At 34.4% G+C, this 27,802-nt stretch overlaps 1 protein-coding gene and 1 long non-coding RNA gene across 4 annotated transcripts in view; one reads left to right on the forward strand and one right to left on the reverse strand.

The window, feature by feature from the left end:
* The window catches only part of MMS22L (MMS22 like, DNA repair protein), a 107,582-nt gene extending 84,610 nt beyond the window's left edge, over positions 1 to 22,972 (reverse strand). Inside the window, exons 1-10 of one of the 2 annotated variants that reach the window (XM_006200264.4) lie at positions 22,860 to 22,972; positions 22,086 to 22,264; positions 20,931 to 21,056; positions 17,914 to 17,963; positions 13,180 to 13,267; positions 12,907 to 13,084; positions 10,335 to 10,425; positions 8,543 to 8,673; positions 6,964 to 7,077; positions 1,229 to 1,405 (exon numbers count right to left, since the gene is read on the reverse strand). In XM_006200264.4, the coding sequence (XP_006200326.2) occupies positions 1,229 to 1,405; positions 6,964 to 7,077; positions 8,543 to 8,673; positions 10,335 to 10,425; positions 12,907 to 13,084; positions 13,180 to 13,267; positions 17,914 to 17,963; positions 20,931 to 21,056; positions 22,086 to 22,249 (1,119 nt within the window). In that variant the 5' untranslated portion in view covers positions 22,250 to 22,264; positions 22,860 to 22,972. Of the gene's footprint in view, positions 1 to 1,228; positions 1,406 to 6,963; positions 7,078 to 8,542; positions 8,674 to 10,334; positions 10,426 to 12,906; positions 13,085 to 13,179; positions 13,268 to 17,913; positions 17,964 to 20,930; positions 21,057 to 22,085; positions 22,265 to 22,617; positions 22,699 to 22,859 lie in introns of those variants that run through there. The other variant, XM_072965642.1, reaches the window with a different exon arrangement.
* Positions 22,973 to 23,075: 103 nt separating this feature from the next.
* Positions 23,076 to 27,802, forward strand: part of LOC107033197 (uncharacterized) — a 332,749-nt gene continuing 328,022 nt past the window's right edge. For both annotated transcript variants that reach the window (XR_012074875.1, XR_012074874.1), the window contains exons 1-2: positions 23,076 to 23,189; positions 24,098 to 24,164. This is a non-coding gene — a long non-coding RNA (uncharacterized lncRNA). The remainder of the gene's footprint in view (positions 23,190 to 24,097; positions 24,165 to 27,802) is intronic.

Consider the following 27,802-nt stretch of genomic DNA (forward strand, 5'->3'; position numbering starts at 1 on the left):
TTCATCTCATATCAGCATGGGAAGTACTCATGTACAGAAACAAAGGACAGTCTTTTTCTGAGAAGCTCATTCTATTGACCTCCCTTAATAAATTAATAGAATGCTTAAATACACTGATACTGAGCTAGGTGTGGACTTCTGAGAGCACTTCCTGACTTACTATCTTACCTTATCTTGGGACCTCCTAGAGAACCTTTTTATTACTAGGGGATCACTTAGAAGAACTCTTGAGGCCCTTTCAATTTCTGCGACAGTATGTCGATACTAACTGATCCTTAGATTCCACGGATGACTTCTGAGCTCTTTCCAGTATTCCCAAAAGAGGAAAATCTGTAAAGCCCATCAAGGAACATGCTTCATAAAGCAATCGTTCCCCTAGCTGATAGAGAATGAGATCCAAGGACCTTTTAAAAAATAAAGATTCCTAAACTCTAGACCAGATTACTAAATCAGGATCTCCAGATTTGAGAAAATTGAATTTTTAAAAACTCACAGATCGGTCTGATGATCAGCCAATTTTGTTAACTACTCCCAGAAAGCAGACCAATTTTGAAAATATAGACACATTGGCTTCAAGATTCTAGATGCTTACTTAATGGAACCAATGGGCTGATATAATACTATACTATTTCTGAACATGGAAGAAGTTATATTCAAATAAAGCTTCAAATAAATACATCTACCAGCTTGTTTTATTTCATAGGGCTTTTTAAATAACAATGGAAAAACGTTTCCAATTAGAAATTAATATACTAGTTAAAATCTCTTTTTGCTTGAGTACACTTCATGGTTATTTAACGGATTGAAATATCTTTGCAAAAAGCTTTTCTAATTCATTTCTAGAGACATAGGCTTTCCCTTCAGTAACCTTAGAGACTTTAGAAGTAGAAGGAATCTTCTGAATAGAACAATCCAACCCCATGATTTCTGGATGAGAGAAAAGAGGCCCAGAAAGGTTTAAGTAATTTCCTAGCGGTCATACAACTACTCAGTAGCAGAGCCAAGACTAGATCCCAAGTCTTTTCCTTAAACAAACAATAAAAGCATAAAGATTACAATTTTTCAAGATGTTTACAGAAAGGTCTACAGCTTCTAGATTCAGAAGGTAAATTTATCTCTGTAGGATTATGATCTGATTTTTATTGTTTTTGCTCACTTTCTAAACTTGTCTACAAAAAAATACATATTAATTGATAACACATGAAAGTTTAAAAAAATAAAATCTTACCATTTCATCAGGTGTACCGTGACGATCAAACTGGTAAAATGATGCCACATGAGTAATAATCCACCAACTAAAACCTAATGGATCCCTGGGCTGGATTACAAGCACAGAAGATCTTCTTCGGTCATTTGATTTTTCAAAGAGTGTTTTGAGTAGTTTATTCAGCCAGTTCCAAAATGACTATAGAAACAGAGGTAATATGACTCAATTAAATTAAGGCACTGATCCAATAACCTTTGATTTGGGTTTTTTCCTCCATTTTTATGAGTAAATATACACACTGAAGAGAATTCAAAACACATATACAAATCTTAAATAATAGTAAAAATACTCAGGTTAAGAATCAGAAAATGACTAGTACTTTAGAAAGATCTGACATATTCCCACAATCACATCTTCTCCCATTCAGGGATAATCATTATTCTGACTTTATTCTGAATTCCACTTAGGGCAATTAAAAAGAAAAACACACCTTAATACATCATAGTGAAACTGAAGAACATCAGAGACAAAGAGAAGAGACTAAAAGCATTCAGACAGAAAAATATATTACTCTCAGAAGAATGGCAGTTAGACTGATAGCTGATTTCTCAACAGTAATGGAGGCCAGTGGGAATGATATCTATTGTATTAAAACAAAATAATTTTCAACATAAAATTCTTCATCCAGAAAAAAAGTTTTCAATGAAGCAAAATTGAAAGGAATCCTGAAAGATAAATTTTATGCAAAAGAATAATGATGTCAAAATGGGAGAGGAGGGTGTCTGAGCTATCGGAAGGAACAAAGAGTAAAGAAAGTAGTAAATGTTTTGTATAAATCAATAATCTAGTGGGATTGAAAAATAAAGCTAAAGTACACAGTAATACTGGCATATAAACTGGGTAGGGCATAAATGAGTTAGAGTATTTTAGGGTCCTTTGGTCTAAGATAAGAGCAAAGACATGTGCTTCTTACCAAGATATTTCAATGTATGCTGTTACTTCTAAGATAATCACTAAAAGAAGAGAAATTAGGTTATTTAACTTACAAGCTAATGAAGGGGAAAAGCGAAATAAATAGTCAACGCAAAAGAAGGCAAGAAGGAACTGCTGCTGGAAAAATAGGTGTATAAATAGAAATACAGAAAAAGATGGTAGATTTAAAACTAAATATATGAGTCATTACATTAACTGCAAATGGACTACTAAATGCTCATTTAAAAGATATGCTGTCAGAATAGACTGTAAGCTGTCTACAAGAGAGAATCTAAAACATAAAATTCTGAAGGATTCAGAATTGATAAAGATATAAGAAAGGTAACATATTAAACTAATATTGGAGAAAATAGACTTTAAAACCAATGAAAGCATAAAGTCATTTCATACTGATAAAAGGTCCAATTCACTAGGAAGATAAAATAAATTTAATTTTTTATGTGGCCAATAATACACTGTTAAATGTAGAAAATAAACATTGACAAAACTACAAGGAGAAATATATCTGTTTAGAAATAATGAAATATATTTCTAAATAACCCATAAGTAAAGAAGATATGATGGAAATTATAAAATATTTTGAAGTAAATAAGTAACATACTACTAATTAAAGCTTTGGGACTATAGCTAAAGACACAGTTAGAGGAAAACATGTAACCTTATATACAAATGTTAGAGGAAAAGAAGTTAAAAATTAATGAGTAAGAATTCATTACAAGAAGCTAGGGAAAAAATTTCTGTATAATAAATCCAAAGAAAGTAAAAGGTAGTAAGTAAAACACAAATTTATGAAGTTGAAAACAGCAAAGATGAGCAAATCAATGAAAGATCAAAACAGCCAAAAGTAGGTTTTTTAAAAAGATTACAAAATTGGCTAATCTTTCTTGAGATGATTAGAGTCAATACTTCTTTCTGGAAGAATATTAGCTTGCTCTGCCAGACACACATAATTTCTTCTTTTTTGAAAAAATAAACTGAATGCATTGTAGAAATCAGTGTTGTCACATCATAAATTTTTAAAATACTTACATAAGAGAAAAAAAAATCTCTGCTTTCAGCAGTCTGGAAAGCTCCTAAGAATAGGTTCTACAGAGCTTAGCTCACTGTCAGTATGCATGGAATAATCACATCGTCTGCAACACCATTAACTCCTGGATGAATGAAATGGAAAGCTTCCCTGTTCCTCCTGAATCTTTCCATTGCTTTTCCTGTTTTCTTTCTCAGCTTATCCAAGTCCATCCTGGTCCCTAAAGCCATTGTATGTCAGTCAGTCAGTACAAAGAATAACTTTTAACTTGCTTCTTTCTTGTTTGAGAAGGGACTTTTTTGTTGTTGTTTTGTTTCCTTTTGGTTTAGTCACTTTTAGTCTTGAGCTTTCTATCAAGGGAGTATATCTAACAGTTAGAGATCATATTAATTTCTACAGAGTAAAAGGTGGGACTAAATTGCTTTTCTCTAAGCTGAGGGCTTGTTCTACTGTGCCATAATGGTTGTTCATCAGTTCTGGGGGATGGAAGTCTGAGATCAGGGTATCCGCATGGTCGGGTGAGGGACCTTTTCTGGGTCACTGACTCCTGGCTATGTCCTCACAAAGAGGAAGGGTTTTTGAGTCTTTTTAAATGCTCCATTGTTGCCTTGTTTTTATGTTGTTCTTAAGAAGTCTAGTGCAGGTAAAATTATTTTGCTCTTCTAAGTTATTTAGTCTTTTTGCCTAGAAGACTTGAAGATGCTTTATGTATGTCTGAAGCAAAGTAGTTTTAGAATGATATATCTCAGGATGGACTGTTTGGTATTAATCTTTCACTAACCAGTAGACCAGTAGGCCTTTCCAATATGTAGATTTAGGCCTTATTTCTGGAGTGTTTTTTGGTTAATAGTTCAGAATGTTAGGTGTATTCCATTCTTCTCAGGGTTTTTTTAGGGACTTCATTTAAACATACGGCTATTTCCTCTTTCCCTTTCATTACAACCATTTTCTCTCTAACCCTTTACATACTTTTATCTCATTTTTATTCCCTTGGTTGTTTTTCTGCCTTTCTTCCATTTAAGTCAATTATTCTTGGGCACCCTGTAATTTAGTCAATTCTAAAATGATTGTTTCTTCCATTTCTCTCCTGCATTCAGGTTACTCTTTCCATTCATTCCTAGCTTTTGGTCTATTTATTTTAACATCTGAATATCTCATTCTAGGTATTTTTTTGTTTGTTTGTTTTTCAGCCACAAATGCTAGAATGCTTGTCAATTTAATTAGCTGGGAGTGCTGTCTTACAATTTTCTTCAGCTTTATAGTTGTTTCTAGGGAAGAGGGTGTCGTCAGCTAAAGTGTATCAATTCCGTTTTCTTGTAGTTACTTTATAAAGACTTGCTTAGTTTCCTTCTTTTCATTTTGTAAATTTGGACTACTTTAAAAGATTCCTAGTTCAGTGAAGCCTCCTTTTGCCGAAATATTGAAGTCCCATTTCTTTCCTGGATTTCTTTCTTTCTTTCTTTTTTGTGGTGGTAGTGGGAGAGTGGGTGTGAATTCCTTCATTTTTTTTTCTTTTATTCTTACAAGAGTCAACATTTTTTGCTTTTACTTCCTGTCCCCTTCACCACCTAATTACCAAGGGGAAACCACTCCTTTTTTGACTTCTTACTCTCCAGAAGCTCTACCTTCAGAGACTGCTTCCTCCATGCACACATTTTTATGTTCCTATCCTTTTGATCTATAAGAAAACTTTTCAGTATTTTTCACATTCTTGCAATGACTGTAGACCAATTTTATGGCCACTTCTAGCTCTCTTCTTCTTTCCTGTGAGTAGTTGTATGGTAGAGCTGTGGTGGTTTTCACTTTTAATTTACAGCTTTGAACATTCCTATGCTGCAGTTATGCTATCAACATGGTTTTTGGTGCAGTTTTATTTTTTCTTGCTATTCTATACCTTGGGGGAGGTTACATGGGAAGATATGGGTTTAAGTATCCATGCATTGTCTACTTAGAAGTCATTGGCTTGAAATTTTTAGTACAATCTAGGCGACATGAACTCACAGTATAAACCTGCATGAGTGCTGGCTTATAGTAACAAATACACTGAAGGCATTTTAAACTGCAAAGCAACAAAGTTAAAGACAGGCAATTTTCCTTATAAATTTAGTTGAGTTTCTAGTTCATTCTGTTGGGGGCTCAGACTTATGGGTAGTTTGTGTATATTAGGTTATCAACTTGAGTCATCTCTGAGCATTGTCTTCTATTCCTGTGTCTTATAACAAATTGAAAGCTAATGTTCAGGTTTATACAATTTGGCAACTGTCTCTAAGTTTCTGTGTTCAGCTAACCTGAGTTCTCCCTTTAAACATTTAGTATTTGGCCTCAGTATCTCTTTACTTTCAATAAGTTTACTGACACGTTTAAAATGCTTATATGATATTGAGCACGATTATATTACATTTTTTTTTGAAGGGAGGTCAAACTATCTTACTGGTAGGAATAGAAACTTCTAATTTAACTTTCAAAATAAAATAACTTTCAAAATCTGTGAATAATATAACTTATTTCAGTTGTATTAAAAAAATGAAATGACTTCAGAGTTTCATTGTTTTAAGACAGTAAGTCTGGTAACTATACAAAAGAAAGAACATAACAGTCATTTAGGTTAAAATGTATATTTTTAAAAACAAAAATGCAAATTTCTACAATATAATATTTTAAATTATGCCTATTTTTCTGTTTAAAATCCAGGAAAAGACTCATGGCAACAAGTATGAATATGCTTTCACTAACAATATGTGGTTTATACTTCCAAGTCTGACATTTATAAAATAAGAACAATTATTAAAAAAAAAAGTAGACTTAAAAAATAAAGATTAGCTTTGCAAAAAATGGTAAAACTGATGTTTACCACATAAGTGAAATAAAATAACCTGGCAAATAATCAAAGGAAAAAAATTGCTGAGACTTGGTAACATTTAAATCTCACTGTAGAAAGCTGAACTCTATTGACAAACTAAAATGTCAGTAAAAAAACTTTTTCTTATTCAATAATAGATAAAAACTTAAATTTATACGTAGTAAATTTTTTTTACTTATACATAGTAAATTTACTAATAATAACACAAAATAAATATAGTGCTATAAACCTTCAAAAATAGTTACTATCCCCAAAGTGTGGAAATTGAGAAAGTCAAAAACCTATGAAAAAATCTAAAGTACTTTTTCAATAACATAAATCATTTTAAGTATCATTTCATAATGAATTGTTTGTGTTTACTTCTGTCTATGGATATTTCTCTTTTTTCACTAATTCACAGCACTTGAAATAAAATAAATCCCTAACTTGAAGACTTGATTCAAAATGAGGTCAAAGAAAATTTCCCACCTTCCCCTTTGTGCTTTTCTTTCTCTCTTCTTGAAAAAAGACACTGTAAAATTGATTACTAGAAACCTAGGTTTCATTTCTCCCCAAGTCTAAATCTGCCTCATTTCCTGACTAAAATGTTTCCTGGATTACTAGAGAGTTTTTAAGTATTTTAGTTTAAAAGATTCTTGACAGAACAAAAAAATAACTTGAGAAAATAAAAGTTAAATTTTGTATTTCTCCTAAATGCTTTAAACTACCAATTTAGGATTAAATATATAGTAAAGGTTTAGTACTCAATTAATGCTCTGTTTGGGAGTAGTGGTTGTCTTACTATAAAGAAGGAACTTTTAAGATTTTTCTTTGCCAAAACCACTGCATAAATTCAATGCAAGCATTAGTAACAATAACATAAATTTTACAACTTACTTCTGAGAGAGACCATTTACTTCTGTGGTCAAGAAGATGAATGAGTAGAACCCATAATTCTTTAATGCATGGACATGGGCAATGGTGACTTATTAATGCTTCAGAAGGTCTAACCTGCAGGAAAGAAGCAAAAACAGTTACAAGAGAGCAGAATTTTATATACCACATATCTCTCCAAATGTTTTAAATGAATGACTTAGATGACTTAAATTTTATGTTCCATTACATAAAACTGTTTACAAAAAACGTACCATTTCATTACTTTTGAAAATAAATTCCCATTTTAAAAACTAAAGTATAGAATGAATTTTATTTTCAATTTAAAAAAAAAAAAAACCTCTGCCTTAATCATCTAGTCCAATGGTCGGCAAATTTTTTCTGTAAAAAGCTAAACAGTAAATATTCGAGACTTTATTGGTAAAATAGTCTTTGTCACAAATATTCAATTCTGCCACTGTACAACATCAGTCACAGACACTGGATAAAAAAGGAGGGTGTGTTACAGTAAAATTTTATTTCTATATAGGTAGCATCCTAGTTTGGCATCAGGGGCCATGGTTTCCAAACCTTGATTGAATCCATCAGCCAAATATAAAGACTTGTAAGAAATGATTAGAAAATAAATTTTGATTCATTGTAATGCAGACTAAAATTTTTATAAGTATGAATAAATATAATTACTAGAAATTTATAAAGGTTAGGCAACTTTAACATTTTTGTAACAAATATATCCTCAATGGCCCTAAATAATATAGAGAATATGTACTGTATTTGCAAGTACAGTTAGACTTCTGAAACTTATAACACATTCATTATTTCACATATTACATATATTTTTTCCTAACATAATACAAAGTGAAAAAACAACCATTAAGATATTACTATATCGTATCTGGTTAACCTACTAATTATATTAATTGTAATATACAGACTAGATTTAAAAGATATTAATAATAAATACATAAAACACAATCTAAATTTTAAAAAGTTATAAATCCCAATTCCTCATAGGTAAGGTTTATGCTTGTAATCGAAATAAGTGATGATAATTGACAGATTTCCATTGCTTGAAAATAAATGTATACAGTAGCATTTTTAAATCACTATTTGCATTAAACACTCTATGATAAGCAATTTAGTAAAAACACATATTTCCCCCGGGCCTCTAGACCCTTTATGAAAATAAGCAAACAAAACCTCTTTAAATTTGTCAACTAACTTTATTTAAGTACTCATTTATTTTATAACAACAAACAATAGATTATTAAGTGGCTAGTCTTTCCTATTTGAACAGAAGTTAAATTTACGATCATTATCATAAATATTCTGTTTTTATCTACTTTTGACAAGATGGAAAAGCTATTTTTGGAAAAAACAGTTCAAAAACACTAATTTTGGCCTGTTTTAAATGTTTAACTCAAATACTTTTCCCATCTAACTCCCAAATACTAAATATAAAGTTAGAAGAATTAACAAGTAAACCATTTTAGATTAAATTCTTACAGATTATACCACATGCTCTAAGTATTGACTACTGCCATTAAGTACCAAAAATGCAAATAAACTCTTAAAGCATTACCTTGTCATACCTGTTGAGAGACAGGCTTATTAAATCACAAAGAAGATTTTCACAATGTTCTTCAAATAAGCTGACGTTGGTTAAATTGCCACCTGCCAGATTCATAAACTGTTGACCATATACAACTTGTTCTAAAAATGGAATGAAAAAATAAATCGTATTTAAAAGTACAGCAGACTTTACCAATCCAGAAGGAAAGTGACTGTACACCTTTAAATAACAAAACTGCAACACAGTTAAAAGCAAATTTTTCTGCAAATAAAAGTTAAATTTGAAGACAATTCCTTTCATACATGAGCACTGATAGACATCACCTAAAAAGTTTCAATCCTCCCAAGTACCATTTATCAGATTCTCTTTTCTTAATAAGGCCATCTGAAAAGCAACAGTGCAACAACACTTAAGAGAAACAAAAATAAAAGAGGAAACACAAGAAAATCTCTACCTACATTTCTAACAAATAAAGCCTTTAAAACATTATTATTCCAAAAAATACTGATAAACCATGCACAATTGTTTTGTGGGCATGAAATACAGCAAACCAAAGTAACAGATACCAAAATCTGTACTTGTATTAGAGTAAGTCCACCTTAGTATTGCTCTAAGAAAATATTATTTTAAATACAGAGTCCACATGAGAGAGGAAATGATGTATTTCTGTATACATACCTTTGTATATTCGCGTCTAAGTATATGAGTACACACACATACACATATATATGTATGTGTATTTTTGTATTTATTAATTCATTGAAAAGCAGGTGTTGAGGTAAGGAATGTCTTTATAACCTAAATAATTAATCATTTACAACTAAATAATATTCAGAGAATACTGCTAAACTGATAATGGAATCTGAAGATGCCAAAGAACAAGGCCAAGAAATAGGCAACATGTGAAATAAAAGATTACTATCCATAATACATACAAACTACTACTAATTAATTAAAGAAAAACAGGAAAGATAATGAGACGAAAGATAATACAACATATATTTTGCAAAAGATAATGAATAAGTAATTAACAGAGCAAATATAAAAAACAATAAAATTAAGTAAAGATGTTCAACTTCACTGGTAATCAGGAAATCACAAAAATAGGTTCAATATCATTTTTCATGTATTGGCAAAAAAAAAATAAACATCCATTACTGGCTAGAGTATGAGGTAAAGGCACACTCAAGAGTGTATATAAAATGGGGAGACTTACTATACAGCACTAGGGCATCAAATACAATTATTAAAAATGCAATGTGCCACTTCAATTCTAAGAATATTCTATTCTACAGAATAACTTGCACAAATATTCAAAGATGTATATATGCACAAGGATGTTCGGTGAAATATTATTTGTAATATCAAGAAACCCCAGAAATAACTGAAATATTAAAAAATAGACTCGGCTAAATAAATTATGATAGGTCCATAACATATAGCCCTTAAATAAATCAAGTAAAACTATATGTACTAACATGAACAGATCCCTAAAAAAATGTTAAAGGAAACACTACATAGAACAATATGATGATACAATTTGTGGTTAGAAACAAAACAAAAAATTCTACCTGTGAGTTTCTATATATGTATGCTAATAGATAATAAGTAAATACGGATGGATAAATGGCCAAGCTGTTCCCGGTAGTTATCTCTGGAAAAAAAAGAAGAACTTCACTTTTTACTTTGTTACTATTTGATTTAAAAAAAAAAAATCAGGAAGCACTCATTACTTGTGTGATTTACAAAAATATCAATGTTAGATTAAAAAAGGACACAAATCAGAAATCCATAAACTTACTCAATTTTTCACCAAGCATGTGAAGAATTTCCAGCACCAGCCAATGGATATCTAAGTGGAGATGTAATAAATGCCATGATGGTGGGAAAAGCTGTGAATGACAATATCAACTGTGACTGAGAATTCATAATACTTTATTAGGTATTCCATAGCATGTCACAACACTCCTCCACAAGCACAAGTTAACGTACCCATCCTCCAAAAGCTCAAGGGAAACCTCTACCTTATTCACTATGGGATTCTTCCACTGGCGATCTCTGAAAGCAGGATACACTTTTATCTGATGTTGTTTCAGACAGACCAGCCTTGGGGCTGCTGGATAGACTTGTATAGTAAAGGTCCCTACCAGTCAAATGAGATGTTACTACAGCTGCAAGGCAATAAATTTTAAAACACTTATTTTCATAACTTTGTTTTAGACTTCAGTTGGGAGTTGTGTTTCCAAATGTAATGAATACCCAAGAACACCCATATATTTTAACAGGAGAACTTTTAGACTCTCATTTAGACATTACTGTTGTGCTCATTAATAAACGAAAGTTAAAAGCAGTGAAGAAACTTACCCCTCAATTTATGCCTTAGAATGCAAACCTAATTCTATCTGATCCAAAAGCCAGTGCTCTTAACTATTGTGCTGTGGTAGGTTATCAATAAACTTTCTCCAGTTATGATTTCATGCCACTATAAAAATATAATATACATTTTCTATTAAGACAACCAGGAAGAATGATGGAGGGACTTGCCTTATCAAATATGCAAACAAAACAACACTAATAAAGCAGTATTGGCTCAGGAATAGATAATAAATTAATAGGAAAAATAGGGAAAAGAGAAATGGATAAACATGGTATCTCAAATCAGTGGGGAATGTGCAGGTCTTTCTATAAGAGACAGGATTAATAACTTATTCATTTGCAAGAAACTAAAGTTAGATTTCCTACTTCACAGCATATTTTTTAAAGAGACAAATTAGACATAAATGTTAAAAAAATTGTTTTTTACAGCAGCATAGGGATGATACCAAAGAAAAAGTTGACAAATATAACTATATAAAAAAATTAAAACATCTATCTACCTAGCAAGTAAGCTTAAGTGCTGAAAAAAAGATAAATTACTGAAAATATTTGTCATACATAATATTCAACAAATAATTTCTCAAATTTTTAAAAGTTCCTAAAAAAGAATAACAGATGTTCAACTGAAAATACCAATTAAGGCATTACCTTTTATGAGATTGATAAAATATAAGAAATACATGGTCTTGAAAGATGCTTTTTATTTTGTAAGCTTTTTTTTTTTTTTGCTGTTGTTTGAGAAAAGAATAGTATTTTAGTGTATGACTTTTTTGTTTATGTGTTGAAGATTCCATTCCCCTACTTTAAAAATTCAGTCTTCTGATCTTCAAATAACCTGTCTTTTCAAGTCTGCCCAATTCAAAAGCCTATGAAAAGCAAAACCTAGTTTGAGGACACTTGCACACATTTTTTATTTCTGCTGCTAGATAAATTATTAATTTTTATTTTCTTAGGCATTTGATGGATATTCAGAAAATAAAAACCAGTTCAATTTACAGAAACTAAAACAAAGGATAAACATCCCTCCCCCACAATCTACCCATGAATCTTCATTAATTGACATGATTAAAAGCCAATGCCTATTTGGTTTCTATGGATTAGATTAGAATTCAGTTGGAACTCTAGTTACTTTTATGTTTACATATATTGATCCCTGATAAGAAGAGTCAGTTTTTCTAAATCATTGTTAAACTTCAGAGAAATATATAAACATTTGATTGTAGCTTATTTGGGCAAAAACCCATTCCTAAAAACTGAATGTTCTTCAAATTGGTAAAGTCAAATAGAATGGTAAAGATGAGAGTTTAGGGGATCCCATGGGGAATTATAAATTGCCATTCACATAAACTCACATTTATCTATGGAGAATTGATTAATTACATCCACAGACTGGGTCATGCTAACAATACAAATTTTTTAAAAACCAAACTTCAGAGAGATTGATGATCACAGGTAGAAAAATAAAGGACATAGTCAAAACAATCCTAATCATATTCCAAAAAAAGATCTCAAAAGTCAGAATAGACATAAAGATGTGGTTTTGAAAGCATAACTTTAAAGGTGATCTTGAATCTGACTACAGTATAACTAGGATTTGTCCAAAACTTTATCAATAGGAAAGATGATATAAATTTTAGAAAATAAAGGTATTTTATTTGCTTTGAAACTTTTAAATATTTGCAGTTATAAAATGGAATGAAAAAAAGCTATCATTGATTCAGTGTAAACAGTGTGCTAAGCACTTTATGCATTTTAATTTACTTAATTCTCCCAGTAACTCTAGGAGGCTATACCAATTATACAGATGGAAAGACTAAAGCAAGAGGTATTACTTGCCCAATGACACAAAATTAATAAAAGGAGGAGCCAGAATTTCAACTCAGGTAGCCTGGTCCATGAACTACACTGTTGACTAATTTCCTTCATTCTTAAATGGATATTCCTTATGAGAAGGAAAAAAACCTGGCAATTTAAAAATTAAACTGAACAAGTCAAACCTTAGTATGATTTTGATTCACAAACGCTCCTGTGTTAATAGTGGGAAGTTCTGATAGGTGTCCTATATACAAGAGTAATCCATGAAGCTCATCAATCAACACGGAGGGAAGTTGTGCCTCCAAAGCCTTGTAGGGATGAACAGGAACATGAGTTTCAGCATTGTGTACTTTCAGGGACCTAAAAAATGATTAGATACAATAAGCAACCAGAGTCTGGATAAATATGCACCCAGAAATTCATGCATTAATCATAATATACATCTGATATCCTACCTGAAGATGAAGACTTTAACATAATGAAGAAATCTTATACACTGCTGTCTAATATTGTCTGCTTTGCAATGTAGGGTTGATATCTTCCCTAAAACCAAAAGAGATGATAATCATCGCTTAAATAATCAGTGGGCAGTGACAAAAAAATTCTATAAGCCCATATAAGCAGCAATTCTCTATCTTTTTTTCCCCACTGATTCCTACATGGTTCTTAGTATCCCCACAAAAACTACTCTTACTAAGGTTACCAGTGAAACTCATGTGGTCCAATCTAAGGGACACGACCTGTCCTCAATTAACCTGCCCTTGTAGCAGCATTTGCTACACCTGCCTTCATGGATGCCACGTGATGTCAGTCTTCTTTCTTCCTCACGTGTCCTTTCTCTTGCCTTTCCATTACTGGCCCCTCCTCCTCAGTTCTACTACTAATAATGGGGCTCCTAGGGCTCAGCTCGAGTATCCCTCTGTACTTCTCTTCCTACATGTATGATCTCGTCAGTTCCTTTATTTATAAATGAAACAACTCCAAAGGTTAACCTCTATTCCAGGCCTCTCCTTTATACTCCAGCCCTTGCAAGTCAAACTGCCTGATACCTATCCTTGGATTACTCAGACAGTGCAGACGTCTTCCAAAACCAGTTCATGCTGCCCATGTTTTCTCCACTCATCACATGGTGTCAACAGTTGCCTATATGTCATTCTTGACTTTCATTTCCTTCAAACTCTTATCTAATCCATCAGATTCCCATTAAGTTTATGACCAAAATACACTTTCAACCAATCCATTTTCCCTATGATCTTTTGAATTACTGCAACAGGATTCTTACCAGGTCTTCTCACATCCTCCTTTGCCCCTCTATAATCTAAGTACAAAATCTGCTTTAAACGTTTATCAATTCCTGTAACTCCTAAATCAAAACGCATGAAAGGCCATCTACTGTATTTAGAATGAAATCAAAACTCCTTATAATGACTTTTAAGGCCCTGAATGACTTATTCCTACCTATCTCTCAACCTCAACCCATGCTATCCTTCCCCTCACATCAACATTTACACCAGCAAAAATTATCATGTGCTTACTATGTATAAAACACGGATAACCACTGTAGGGAAAATGAGTCAACCAGAAAACAAAGGCAGAGAAAACATGATGAGAATTATAAGCAACAAACTATCATCTATATGAAACATAAAGCAAAACTTATTTCTAAATTTGTGCTCAAATGAGCAAACATGGACACTATTTTGGCAAAACCAACAGGAGCATAAATGTAAAGATATTGCACAATTATCTACATATCAAACATATACAATACAGTGCAGTATACTTTTACAGCTTAATTACATTTCCCTTATAAAAGTCAAATGATCCCCCAGTGACAATTCTTAGCCCATAAAGTCAGTACTCTTAAGAACAACTGCTGCGTCCAGCAAAGATGGAATTAAAAGAATCAGTTTTAACTATCTCCCACCTCAAACTAGATAACCAAAAACAAAACAAGCCAACAAACAACAAAAAAAGTCAAACCAAAAACATAAAATAGTTTTTAGGCACCAAAGGCAATGCAAGACTGTTATCCTAGAGAGAAGGTAAGTCCTAAGAGTGTATCAGGTTCCCATCTAGAGACAGTTTCTAGGCTGCAGCACAGGGTTAGAGAATTCAAACAGAGCCCAAGTCACTCAGTTGAGGAGAAATGAGATCTGAGTTTAGGGCAGTCTAAATTTGGAGGGCAAAAGTACCAAAGAAGAAAAAAAGCTACACAAAAAAGAGCCCTGGAGGGTACAGAGGGTCCCTTTTGAGTCTTTAGCTAAGGACTGATCTGTAGCCTAGAGAAAAACACCAGAAAACGACCCCTCCCCTCAAAAAAGGAAAAAGAAAACGATTCCCTGCAAAGCTCATTCAAGCCAGGGAACGGTTCAAGTTCCCATTAGCAAGAAGGAAGAAAAAAAAAAAGTAATACTCCAAAAATAATCCTCAAAAGCCTTACTACAGGTAAATTAACGTTACACTAAAGGCTACTTTTTAGACGTCCTAAGAAAATTTACAAGCCTCAAGAAGATCCAATGAATTACAAGTACTCAGCAGTTAGCCAGAACAAAATTCAACACTAGTATTAGTAATACAAGAAAATTCAGAGAGCAGCAATGTAAAATCTACAATGCCCATCATACAATAGAAAAATCACTAGATGTTCAAAGAAGCAGAAAAACATCACAGAACTAGGAGGAAAATCAATCAATACAAAAAGGCCCAGAAATGACAGCGATGAAAGCCTCTGGAGTCAACAAAGTTAAAAACAGCAGTTATATACTGAATCACTTTGCTGTGCACCTGAAACTAACATTGTAAATCGACTACGCTTCAATAAAACATAAAATTTAAAAAAAGTAGTTATACATATATTCCATATATTCAAGATAGATTTTAAAAAGCATGAGAACAGAAACAGAAGATAAAAAAAAAAATCCAAATGCAATGTCTAGAGACAAAAAAACCCCAAAAGATCTGAAAAAGGGGTACCATCAACAACTATATTTAAGAACAGGTATCAATAAAAAAGTAACATTATATTACATATGTTATTATGCCTCAACAGGAAGGCAATCCGAGGAGTATAATCAACAGGAGAACAAGAACCATATGCACTTCAGCAAGGGACCCTACACGAGAGCTTTCGGGGCGGGGGGAGAGGGTTGGGCTGAAGGCCAAGGCTAACCACCTGAGTTTATTAACAGAGCTCCGACACAGCTGCACGACAAGAGTAAGCTGACTTTGGGATAATCTTTAATACTGCTAACCTGCCCAACAAATCTGTCACTGAAAGTTTTTTTTTAAGCCACAAAACCGACCAAAATGTCAAGTAACCATTTCAACAAATAGTCCACTGCAGTTATTTGAGGTTGGCAAGTGCTTTTCAAGGAATAATCTTACATAATAATTACCTTCCATGAACCCAATTTAATTATCACTCTATATAGTAAAGGTATTTTTGCTGTTCCCACTACAACCTTGTAAAGGCGCCCCAGGGGTTTCAAATAAAATTCTTACTCTGGTGTGGTTTTACAAAGACAGCTATGATTTCATACCTTCTAAAAATTCATCACTCTCATATGCACTCTGTTCCAACCATACATAATTACTACTTACACCCTGCTCCCTGAACTTTTTATGTTTTTACGTACTCAGTATCTTTGTCTATACAGCTGTTTCTACTTGGAACTTTTCCTACCCCACAAAACTCCAAAATCTTTTGCCTAGCTCATTCCTCCTCATCCTTGAAGAGCCAGATCTGGCATCACTCAGAGATGGGCACATAAACAGATGAAGCCCTTGGCTCCCTCAGCAGCTTGTACATGCCTCTATTACTACACTTTTCCATTTACCAAGCTGAACTATGCCTGCTTGTTTCTCTCTCCTACTCAACTAACTGCAAAATCCTCAGCAGGATATTTTTCCTCTTTCATTCGTCACCACCTTACACACTACCTGGCATGAAGCAGGAACTCATGTGAGAATGAAACTGTAATATTCAACATTTACCAAGTACAAACTGAGAAAACAAAAGAAATAAAATAGCCCTGACAGCTAACAGCTAACAATTAGGCCATGATGTTCCCCACTGAAATTAAACAGTTGTTATACAGTATCAAAAATAACCTCACAAGGTCACTCCATGATTATGGTGAAGCAAGAAAAAAACAAAACCTCTGTAATCATGCCTGACACAGAAACAAGGCACTACACAACTACACAAAAACAAACAAAATGCAAAAACAGAATATCCCCTTCTTTCAGCTAATATGACTCTTACTTCTTTACTAAATAGAACCCTCCCACACCTCCCTGTTTGTCCCACCTTCCCAGGATGAATTACACACTCAGTCATTAAATTGTCTCTGCTTCTTAACAGCATCAAATCCAGAATAAAGCCCTAGCACCCTTAAACTCTACCCAAAATCAGCCTGCACGGGCCCATATCCTGTCACAAGCCCCTCCCTACTTCCTCTTACTGAGAAGCCTCAACTGTCCCTCAGGATGTCTGTTTCTCCCTTGCTTTCTGAGCTACTAAGCCCTTTGACCAAAGGTTTGTTCCAGGTGATCTGTGGTTGCTAGGCATCACTAATAACAGACACAAGGGCTAAGCACCTAACATGCATTATCCTCATAAGAACTCAATGAAGTGGGAACTATTACCCGGTGTGAGATCCACAATTAGCCAAGATTGGAACCTAGGCTAATCAGTCATGATTCTAAATACTATACCAAAATTGATAGAAAGGAGAAGAAGCTATCCTGCACTAAAATGCACTGCCCCTCAATTCTCTTCACTATCTTAACTATACCAATTCCCTCCAAAATTGATAGTCCACTAAATGCCAAAAACAAAAACTGAAAGCAGAAATGAGCAAGAAAACAGCAGGAGGTCTGGCACTTTCTGTTTCTAAGTTCTCCATCCCACTCCCCATCCCCAAAGCAAGTTACTACTTCACTACAGAGAAGTTTAGCCTTAAGTTGATTTTACTTGCAGATTTGGAAGAGTACTATAATTCTCATCTACAACAAAATTTAAGTGTCATACTTTTTCTGAACACTAAATACACTGTATCCTGAACTTCTGAACTAACACTTGCTCCATATTATAATAATATTCCAATGACAAGCCATAGACCCACGTGCAATTTAATGTAATGGAGAACTATTCCTTTTTACCATTAAACATACTTAGAACTTACCAAAATCACAGTTGGCCTGTAATAAGGTTTCCAAGTTGTATAGCTGTTGCCTAATTTAAAAATATACGGTGAGAATTAGTTTTAGAACAGTTTGAAAGATGTAACAATTACATGGATAGTGTTTCCAAACCTATTACACAGCTTCAATGCCTCTCATTTGTGAAAAATGTTTAATAATACATCATGAATGTTTATTAGTGTCAGCCTCAGATAGTGAGGACTTTGAGAGAAGATAAAACATGCCTTTGTCTGACAGCCCAAAAATATCTACTAAAAGCTGTATTTATCTCAAAAACTATATAAAATATCATAGATTTCACTATCAAGATACTATTTGTATCTTCAATAAGTTTAAAATAGTTACATAAAACACCCTAAGTTAACAGTTATATAATGAAATGTTAAACTATATCAATTAGACAATAGGAGTTCTGAAAAGGAAGAGTAAAGTAGACTAGAGTTATCAGGGAAAGTTTTATGATGTTGTCCTTTAATTTCTCAGAATCATCTTCCCTTGCCATTCTCCCTAGTTACCTTTCAACTCCTTAAAGACTGACTCATATTCATAACCTGTGTCCTGAATAAGACAACTTATTCAGTAATGTTCAGGATTACAGAGAACCACTCACTCAGCCTGTTTTCCCAATAAAACCCATATTATAGCACAGGTCCCATGGGATGAGGGTAAGAGGAGAAATCCCTCCAACTTTCCATTTTCATTTAAACGTACCATGTATACATTCTTTATTAAAAGTTGTGTAAGTTTCAAGTATACAGAATTATAATTCGACATCTGTGTAAACTACAACATAATTACAAGTCTAATTACTATCCATCACCATACACTTGACTCTGTCACCTTTTTTACCCACCTCCTAAACCCCTTCCTCTCTGGCAACCACTAATCTGTACTCTGTTTTATTGTTTGTTCATTTGCTTTATTTAGTTTCCATGTAAATCATACAGTATTTTTCTTTGTCTGGCTTATGTCACTAAGTATATTACCCTCACAGTCCATCCATGTTGTTATAAATGACATTTCATTTTTTAAGGCTGAGTAGTATTCCATTGTGTGTACACACACCAAACTTCTTTATTCCTTCATCCATCGAAGGACACAGGTTTTTTCCATATCCTGACTATTGTAAATAATGCTGCAATGAACAGAGGGGTGAATATATCTTTTCAAATTAGTGTTTTTATGTCCTTTGAATAAATACCCAGAAGTGGAACAGCTGGGTATGGTAGTTCTATTCTTAGTTTTTTGAGGAATCTCCATATTGTTTTCCATAGTGGCTACACCAATTTACATTCCCAACAAGAGTGCAGAAGGTTTCTTTTCTCCACATCTTCTCCAACACTTGTTGTCTTTTTGACAACAACCATCCTAATAGGTGTGAGGTGATAGCTCACTGTAGTTTTGATTTGCATTTCTTTAATAATTAGTCATGTTGAACATCTTTTCATGTGCCTCTTGGCCATCTGCAAGTCTTCCTTGCAAAAACATCTCTTCAGACCCCCTGCCCATTTTTTAATCGGATTTTTGTTGTTGTTATTGAGCTGTATGATTTCTTTATATATTCTGGATAGCAACCCCTTACATAGTAACCAAATATATGATTTTCAAACATCTTCTCCATTCAGTAGGTTGCCTTTTCATTGTGATGATGGTTTCTTCTGCTGCAAGAAGCTTTTTAGTTTGACGTAGTCCCACTTATTTTTGCTTGTTTCCCTTGCCTTTGGAGTCAGAGCCACAAAAACTTGGCTAAGACTGATGTCAATGAGGTTACTGCCTATAGTTTCTTCTAGAATTTTTATGGTTTCAGGTCTTATATTCAAATCTTTAATTCATTTTCAGTTAATTTTTGTGTATGCTATAAGATGGTGGTCTAGTTTCATTCTTTTACATGTAGCTGCCAGTTTTACCAACACCATTTGTTAAAGAGATTGTGCTTTCTCCATTTTATGTTCTTTGCTCCTTTGCTGTAAATTAATTGTCCATATATCTGTGGGTTTATTTCTAGGCTCTCAATTCTATTCCATTCATCTATGTGTTTGTGTGACAATAACATACTATTTTATTTATTATACCTTTGTAATATAGTTTGAAATCAGAAAGTGTGATGTCTCCAGCCTTGTTCTTCTTTTTCAAGATTGTTTTGGCTATTTTGGATCTTTTGTGGTTCCATATAAATTTTAGAACTATCATGTATACATTCTTAATGGATTCAGGGATAAAAATTAATTTGCCTTTGATAAACAATTCCATTTCAAAATCTAAAATCGAATTAGGACTGGATTTTAAATAATAATGAAAAATTATCCCAATCTCATTAATTGTGATAAGATAATGTTTATGTTTAAAAAAGTTCATATTTTTAAGAAATGTATATTGAAGCATTTAAGGGTGAGATGACATGGTGCCTGGAATTTGCTTAAAAATATGTAAGCCAAAAAAAAAAAAAAACGGCCAAAAATAGAGGGAAAGGGAGAGATGAAGGAAATGTAATAAAACCTTGATGTTTATTGTAACTGAGGGACATTATCACACTATTCTCTCTATATTTGTGTACATTTGAAAATTTTCATTAAAATTTTAAAAATATTGTCCAAGTTAATTAATCACATTTCTATTACACAGTAAGTAAAATAGATTTAGGAAGTCTGAGTTCATTCTCCAAAGATTATTGAAAAATTATGGCTATTAAGCAATAAAAGTGTTTTATTTTTCTTCCAAAATTATGGTACAGTTCAAAGCCTTAAATATTTGTCTTCAATGCATGATGTCAAATACAGAAGGATAAAAATTCTGAAAATCACTAAAAAACAACTCATCAAAATCATTACTCCATCAAACATTGTTGCTTAACTGTTGTTACTGATAAGATAATCAAGTGAGCAACAAGCACAATTCTACAGGTGCTTTAGCAATACTGGTATTAGAAACCACCTAGCAATGTAACTTAAAACTGAATAGCATTTACACTCAATGGTAATTTAAAAAACCCAAAACATACCTGAATAGATGAAAAAGAACTCTAGATGAATCCACTAATGCTGTTTCAGTAACCCACTGAATGCCAAATATTTCCACTGTGTCCTCTTCAAAATTAGTTGGTAAAGGATCAAGATTCAAAATTAGTCTGAAATGAAAACTCTGATTTAATCTCATAAAAACTATGCTAAATTCCATACTATAGCATGTCTTTTTTGACATTATATGAATCCATATTACACATGACATGTTAACAATGTTATAAAATCATGAAATGTCTGATACCTTATACTATTGTAGTTAGACTATATTAAGAATTCAATCTTACATTGGGATTAAAAAGTATAACTAAATAGCACTATAACTTGGGGGAAAAAACTGAAAAGGAGTCTAGGGCACATACTTTCATCTGTCTTCAGTTGTAAAATTGCACCCTTGAAGGGGACATTTAATTTTTAGAATAGTTGAAAGTTATTCTGAGCCAATGTCTAAAGAAGGACATAATCACATTCAGTAACTTTTTTTTAAGGTCTCAAAGAAAGTACAACTATAAAAATCAACAAAAATGATTTCCTTTCTGACTGAAATTGCCTCAGCAGGTATTGCCAAGATATTCAATAGGAATTTTACTGCAATATGTGTATACGCCTGTTCAGGACAAGAGCGTTGAAGAATAACGTTGCTGTGAACTTATGGGAGTATTTATCAGAAAAGTGAAAAAAAAAAGGAAGTCTATAAGACTTCTATATGCATAAATATGCAGAATTAGAAGGCACTGGGGCAACAAAAAAAGTTTATGTCTTACTTAAGAATTACTGAGAAGCTTCAGAATATTAGCTCATGTTTTGGAATATTAGCTCATTTTAAAAAGCCCAGGTGACTCAGAATTCACTTTATGTAAAAGGTAAAATAGTGCCCAGCTCCCTATCCCAAAGGTGAGGCAGCAGTGAGGTAAGAAAACATCAGGTAACAAGGAAGACCTTCCAAAAATCTTTTAGGTATGCTCTAAGCAGGAAACCAACAGAATAGCTTGTAACCGTGTGATATAGTAAGCCAATTTAAATACATTGCTTGATGAACATCAAAGTTTAATTGATTGAAATCATAAATAACATTCCTAAACAGACTGGTAACAAATCTGAATAGGTTAGAGCAAAGTTTTCGATTTTTTACCTACCGCTTAAGGGCTCCGCTGGAAAGGTAGGACTCCCCAGAAAAATGTTTTCCTCCTTCTCTGTGGTCAAAATCACAAGAAAAGCAAGGGGGTTTGCACCACTCTGTCTCCAGCTCCAGCTCCAAGCTGTCGGTCAGGAATGTCGACGCAGAAGCACAGTTATCCATTGTTTACTTCATGTCCTGAAATGTTTGGGGTTCGTTATGATTATCATTAAGGGCTCCAAATAAGTTGTAATGAGATTCCTGGAGGTGGGGCGGGCCGAGAAATTAGAAGTGACCTCGAGAAAGTTCCCCAAACGCCCCCCCCAACACACACACAAAGGAAAAACCCGAGACGCCAAATGCTGAACAACTCCCCCCACTACCGACTTCCCGAGATCAAGGCCGTCAGAACTTAGGGAGAATGCACCCCCGACTGGCTGCAGCAGGAACTTAAAATCCCCTTTAGTCGGTCACCGCAGCCCAGGACAGGGTGGAAAGGAAAGAAGTGTTTTCAGGACAGATCCAACTTCAACTCCTGAGCCCGCCTCGACCTGCGGCCTCCACTACGTTTCTAAACTGCTCTCAGCCAGTTTCCGGACACTGTTGGGAACTGTAAGCTCCCTTGCAGACTCCGGTAGGGGATCAGAAGGGACCGGCGCAAAACCCTACTCCACCCCGCCGCGGGGCAAGTCCCGCCAGGTCCTCACAAGGCAGCGATAAGAACGCCGAACACAGGGCGAATGGAACCGGCGTCCTGCGCACCCGGGCGTCCCTGGTTAGCTGCACGTCGTACCTGCTCACACTTTCAGTCCCCGAGATCCGCCCCGGGGATTCCGACCGCAGCCTGCGACTCGGTGGGGTCTAAATCCCACACAGGTGAAATTCCCGCCAAGGCGCGCTCGCGCTCAGGAAGGGCGGGGCTAAGGCGCAGCCCGCCCCCGGAGGTCCGCTCGCGAGGTCTCCGCGGGAACCACCGGCGCTGTGCAAGTTCTCGCGAGAGTCTGTCAGCTGAGCCGTTCGCTCGGAAGAGCGACAAGCTGCTTTTTTTTTTTTTTTCGTAGTTTTAATTGGTACTTTGGGCCTGAAGGCGGGGGCCTCACTGAGAAAGGAAACTGAGGCTGAGGTGAGCAAGGCTTAGGGATACCGGGGTTGTCCTCAGGCCGGGCTTGAGAAAAGAGCTCTGTCTCAGCGAGTCCGAAGCGAGCGTCTCAGGCTGCGCCACCCCCTCTTCCGCGCTAGTCCCGGCAGCTCTTTTGTTGAGGTTGAGGATGCCTGTTCATGGACTGTGGGCAAGGCAGGTGCAAAAAGGAGGCTTTTCTAACGTATGGAAACACTGAGTAGGTCAGATGGTACTTGTTTTCGGTATAAAAACTGTTCCTCTCCCCTCTTTTTTTTCCTCTGCAACATACCTGGACAGTTTTAAGTCGCTTAAACTTGGGCGCTTTTGTAAAGCGTCCATGCACGGTATTTTTATCTTTTTAAAGTGTTTTTTAACATCTACTCTTCAGAAGACTTTTCAGTCTAAGTCGGAGATAGCACATTTCAGCTTATGACTGTATTCAGTTTCATGAAAAAACATTAGAATTTCCATTTAAATGTCTTGCTATAATTTGAGTATTCCCCATCCTCCACAATACAGTTTCCTGGGTTTAATTCCTAAATAGGGAACTGTCAGCACTTTTCTCTGTTCAAACCAATACCATATAGTTTCTGATAAATGGAATGAGGTGGGAAAAAAACTGTATTTCAACTGCGACCTAGGGCCGCTGTGTTGTATGCTGTCTGTTATGCTCAGCTGTTGTACTGTGAGACCTGATGCTTTGTTGGGGTTCACTACGTCTCATTAATGGTCCATGTGGCGTCTCTAGCATTACACATAGTGTCATCTACAACAATTTCTAGGAAATAGCGCCTAGGTATGAGAATGTTGGGCCGTGACACTGAGTTTAGGAGAACTAAGTCAACAGGTAGTCGTTGTTCCTTCTTCCTCTACTCAAAACATCCAAATAGGTCTCCTTTTCTTTTTTCAAGCACCTGATGTTGAGTGATCAATTTTGTTGAACCAGTGAGTGGAATGGAAGAACTAAATGACTTCTCTGTAAGTAATTTAAGCTAGTAGTATAACACTTGTTATAGCAGCGGCACCCAGAACTAATGAGAGTCATTGTTACACTTAAGCCTAAATGATAAGGGAAAAGGGATTACCAGGGCCCAGGGAGACTTACTGCTGTAGGAGACAACCACCTACCCGATAGCCACTTATGGTGCCTTCATGGAAGAGCATAGCCACTGCCAACCTGAACCCAGCAGAGAGAAGCTGAAAGGATTAAGTGCAGACCGACTTCATTTTATTGTGTTTTGCTTTGTTGTGCTTCCCAGATACTGTGTATTTTACAAATTGAAGGTTTGTGGCAACCCTGCGCCCAACAAGTCTATAGACGCCATATTTCCTACAGTGTTTGCTCACTTCATGTCTGTGTGTCACATTTTGGTAATTATCACAATATTTCAAGCTTTTCATTTATTATAGTGATCTATAACCAGTGATCTTTGATGTTACTCTTGTAATTGTTTTAGGGTGCTACGAACTGCACTCATGTAAGACAGTGAACTTAGTTGTTGAAATGACAAAAAGGGTTTAGAATATTCCGTAAACTTAGTTGATAAAGCAGTGACAGGGTTTGAGAGGATTGACTTCAATTTTGAAAGATTTCCTGTGGGTACAAGGCTATCAAACAGCATCACATGCTACAAAGGAATCATTCATGAAAGAGTCACTCGCTATGACAAACTTCATTGTCTTATTTTAAGAAATTGGCACAACCGCCCCAAACTTCAGAAACCACCACCCGGATCAGTCAGCAGCCATCAACAATGAGGAAAGACCCTCTACCAGCAAATGATCATGACTTGCTGAAGGCTTAGATGATGGTTAGCATTTTTTAGCAATAAACTATTTTTTAATTAAGGTATGTGCCTTTTTTAGACCTAGTGCTACTGTACGTTTAACAGATTACAATATAGTATAAACATAACTATTATTTGCACTGAGAAACCAGAATATTTGTGTCTCACTTTATTATAATATTTGCTTTACTATGGTGGTCTGGAACAAACCCACAATATCTCTGAGGTAACCTATACCCAAACCTCTTACCCTCCACACTCCAATATCTAACTGGTGTCTTTCATTGCTAAAACCACCCTAAAAGCAGAGGGCAAAGATGTAACCTCTAAAGTTCAGGCTCATTGGGTATCATCCAGGCTGAAGAAAGATAGTGAATCTGACAGAAATGGAGACAATTTTATGAAGAAGACACAATAGTAAGTGTATATATGTATTACATAACAGACCTTCAATTTACATAAAGAGCAAAATACTATCACTTATGGAAGAAATATTCAAGTCAATAATTATGGAGACCTCAGCACTCCTCTTTCTTTGATTGGTGGACTAAGTAGACAGAAAATTTGTATAGATAAGAAGACTTGAACAGCATTACCAACCAACTTGATGTAATTGACATTTATAGGTGATTCAATCTAGCAATATCAGAATAAACTCAACAAGTGCATGTGGAACATTCACTAAGACCATATTTTGAGCCATAAAATAAATTTTATCAACTTTTAAGGATTGAAATCATAAAAATTAGAATATATTTTAGAAAAATAGATAAATTCCTTGAAAGATACCAACTACTAAAGCTTATGAAAGGAGAATAATATAACTCAACTATCTCTATATTCATCTTAATAATTTTAATCCTTAGTTTAAAAACTCTCTCACACACACACATCACACACTTCTTCCAAGAAAACTCCAGGACCAGATGGTTTTACTATTGAATTCTCCCAAACATTTAAGGAAGGAATAATACAAATTCTATACTAACTCTTAAAGAAATTAGAAGAGGATGGAATACTTCAAAACTCATTTAATTCGGCCCGTATTACACTGATTTAAAAAATGACAAGGACAAGAATAGGAAAGTACAATATCATGCACAAAGAGGCAGAAATTTTGCCAAGTAAAATCTAGCAGTACATAAAAAAGATGACATGCGAAAAAAAAATCAAGTTCATCTTGGGAATGCAAGTTCGGTTCAGATTTCAAAACACAATTAGGGTACTTCATTATATCAAAAGACTGTAAAAAGAAAAATCACTGTCATCTCAATATGAAAATAAAAGTCACTTGAAAAATTCAACATCCAGTCACAATAAAAATTTTCAGAAAAGTAGGAATAGAAGAAAGTTTCCCTAAACTGATAAATGGCAACCGTGAGAAACCTACTGTTAATATTATGAAAATGAATGTGTTCTTCCTAAGATTGAGGACTAGACAAGGATGTCTGTTTTCTCTGCTTCAATGTAACATTGTGCTGGAGGTAACTAACCAATGCAGTAAAGTATGAGAAAGAAAGAAAAGTCACACAGATTGGAAATGAGGTAGGAAAACTAGTCATCATTCTCAGGTGACATAAATAGTCATTTATGTAGAAAATCCTTAAAATGTACAAAAACAACTACTAGAACTAATAATTCAGCAAGGTGGCACAAGTTTCAATGTTACTATACAAAATGAACTGTATTTTTATAAACAAGCAGTGAACATTTAGAAATTGAATATTAGAGAACAATACCATTTTAATGGCATCAAACGTACATAGAGATAAATTTAACAAAATATGCACCAGATTTTGTATGCTGAGGAGTATGAAATATTGCTGAGAGAAGTTCAAGTATACCCAATTAAATAGACATAGAAGATACAGATGTTCTTCCAACATCTGTCTACAAATTCAGTGGAATGCTAATCAAAATCTCAGTGGTCTTTTCTTTATAGAAATTCACGTATGCTTTCAGAAATAGATATGAAAATGAAAAGCATCTAGAAACAATTTTGAATAAGAACAGTAGTGGAAAATTCGCAGTACTTGATTTCAGGACTTATTATAAAGCTACAATAATCAAAACTATGTGGTATTGGTCTAAGGACATATAGTCGATGGAACAGAATAGAATCCAAGAATAGACTCCTATAGATATGGTCAGTTGATTTTGGGGAAAGATAATTCAATGGTGAAAAGACAATTTTCAACAAATGGTGGTAAAACTATTGGATATGATACACTAAACGATGAAGTTTGATCTTTACTTTGTACTGTTTACAAAATTTAACTCAATGTGGATCACAGTCCTAAATCTAAAAGCTAAAATGATAAAAATTTAGATATTCAGAGGGCTAGTAAACAGGAAAATGGCAACAAAGAAAGGCAAGAAGTAAAGCCATTTCTCTGGAGAAAACTCAACTGTGTACAGTATGGTGTAGTATCTGTCACAAAAGCCAAGAGATTTTCGTAAAAGAATGGGTAATCTATATCAAATGCTGCTGATAAATGGAATTCTAAGAGAAAACAAATTAACCATTGAATTTGGCAAGGTCATTACTGATGTTGATGAAAGCCATTTTAGTTGAGTAGTGGTTGGGGAAAATGTTAGACTGGAGTGAGTTGGATAGAAAATGGGAGGTGAGTCAGCAAATATAGAAGCTTTACCCAGGAATTTAATTTAAAATAAAACAAAATTAGGGCAAGAGGGAGATGTGGGGATCAAGAGATGAGGTTTTAAAGATAGGCAGTATTAGAACATGTGTGTGAGGTTATAGCAATCAAGTATAAAGGGAAAGGTTGATGATGCTGAAGAGGAGGGGAATGATTGCAGGACTGCGGG

The sequence above is a fragment of the Vicugna pacos genome, chromosome 8, assembly GCF_048564905.1.
Source record: "Vicugna pacos chromosome 8, VicPac4, whole genome shotgun sequence".
NCBI classification, from domain to species: Eukaryota; Metazoa; Chordata; class Mammalia; order Artiodactyla; family Camelidae; genus Vicugna; species Vicugna pacos.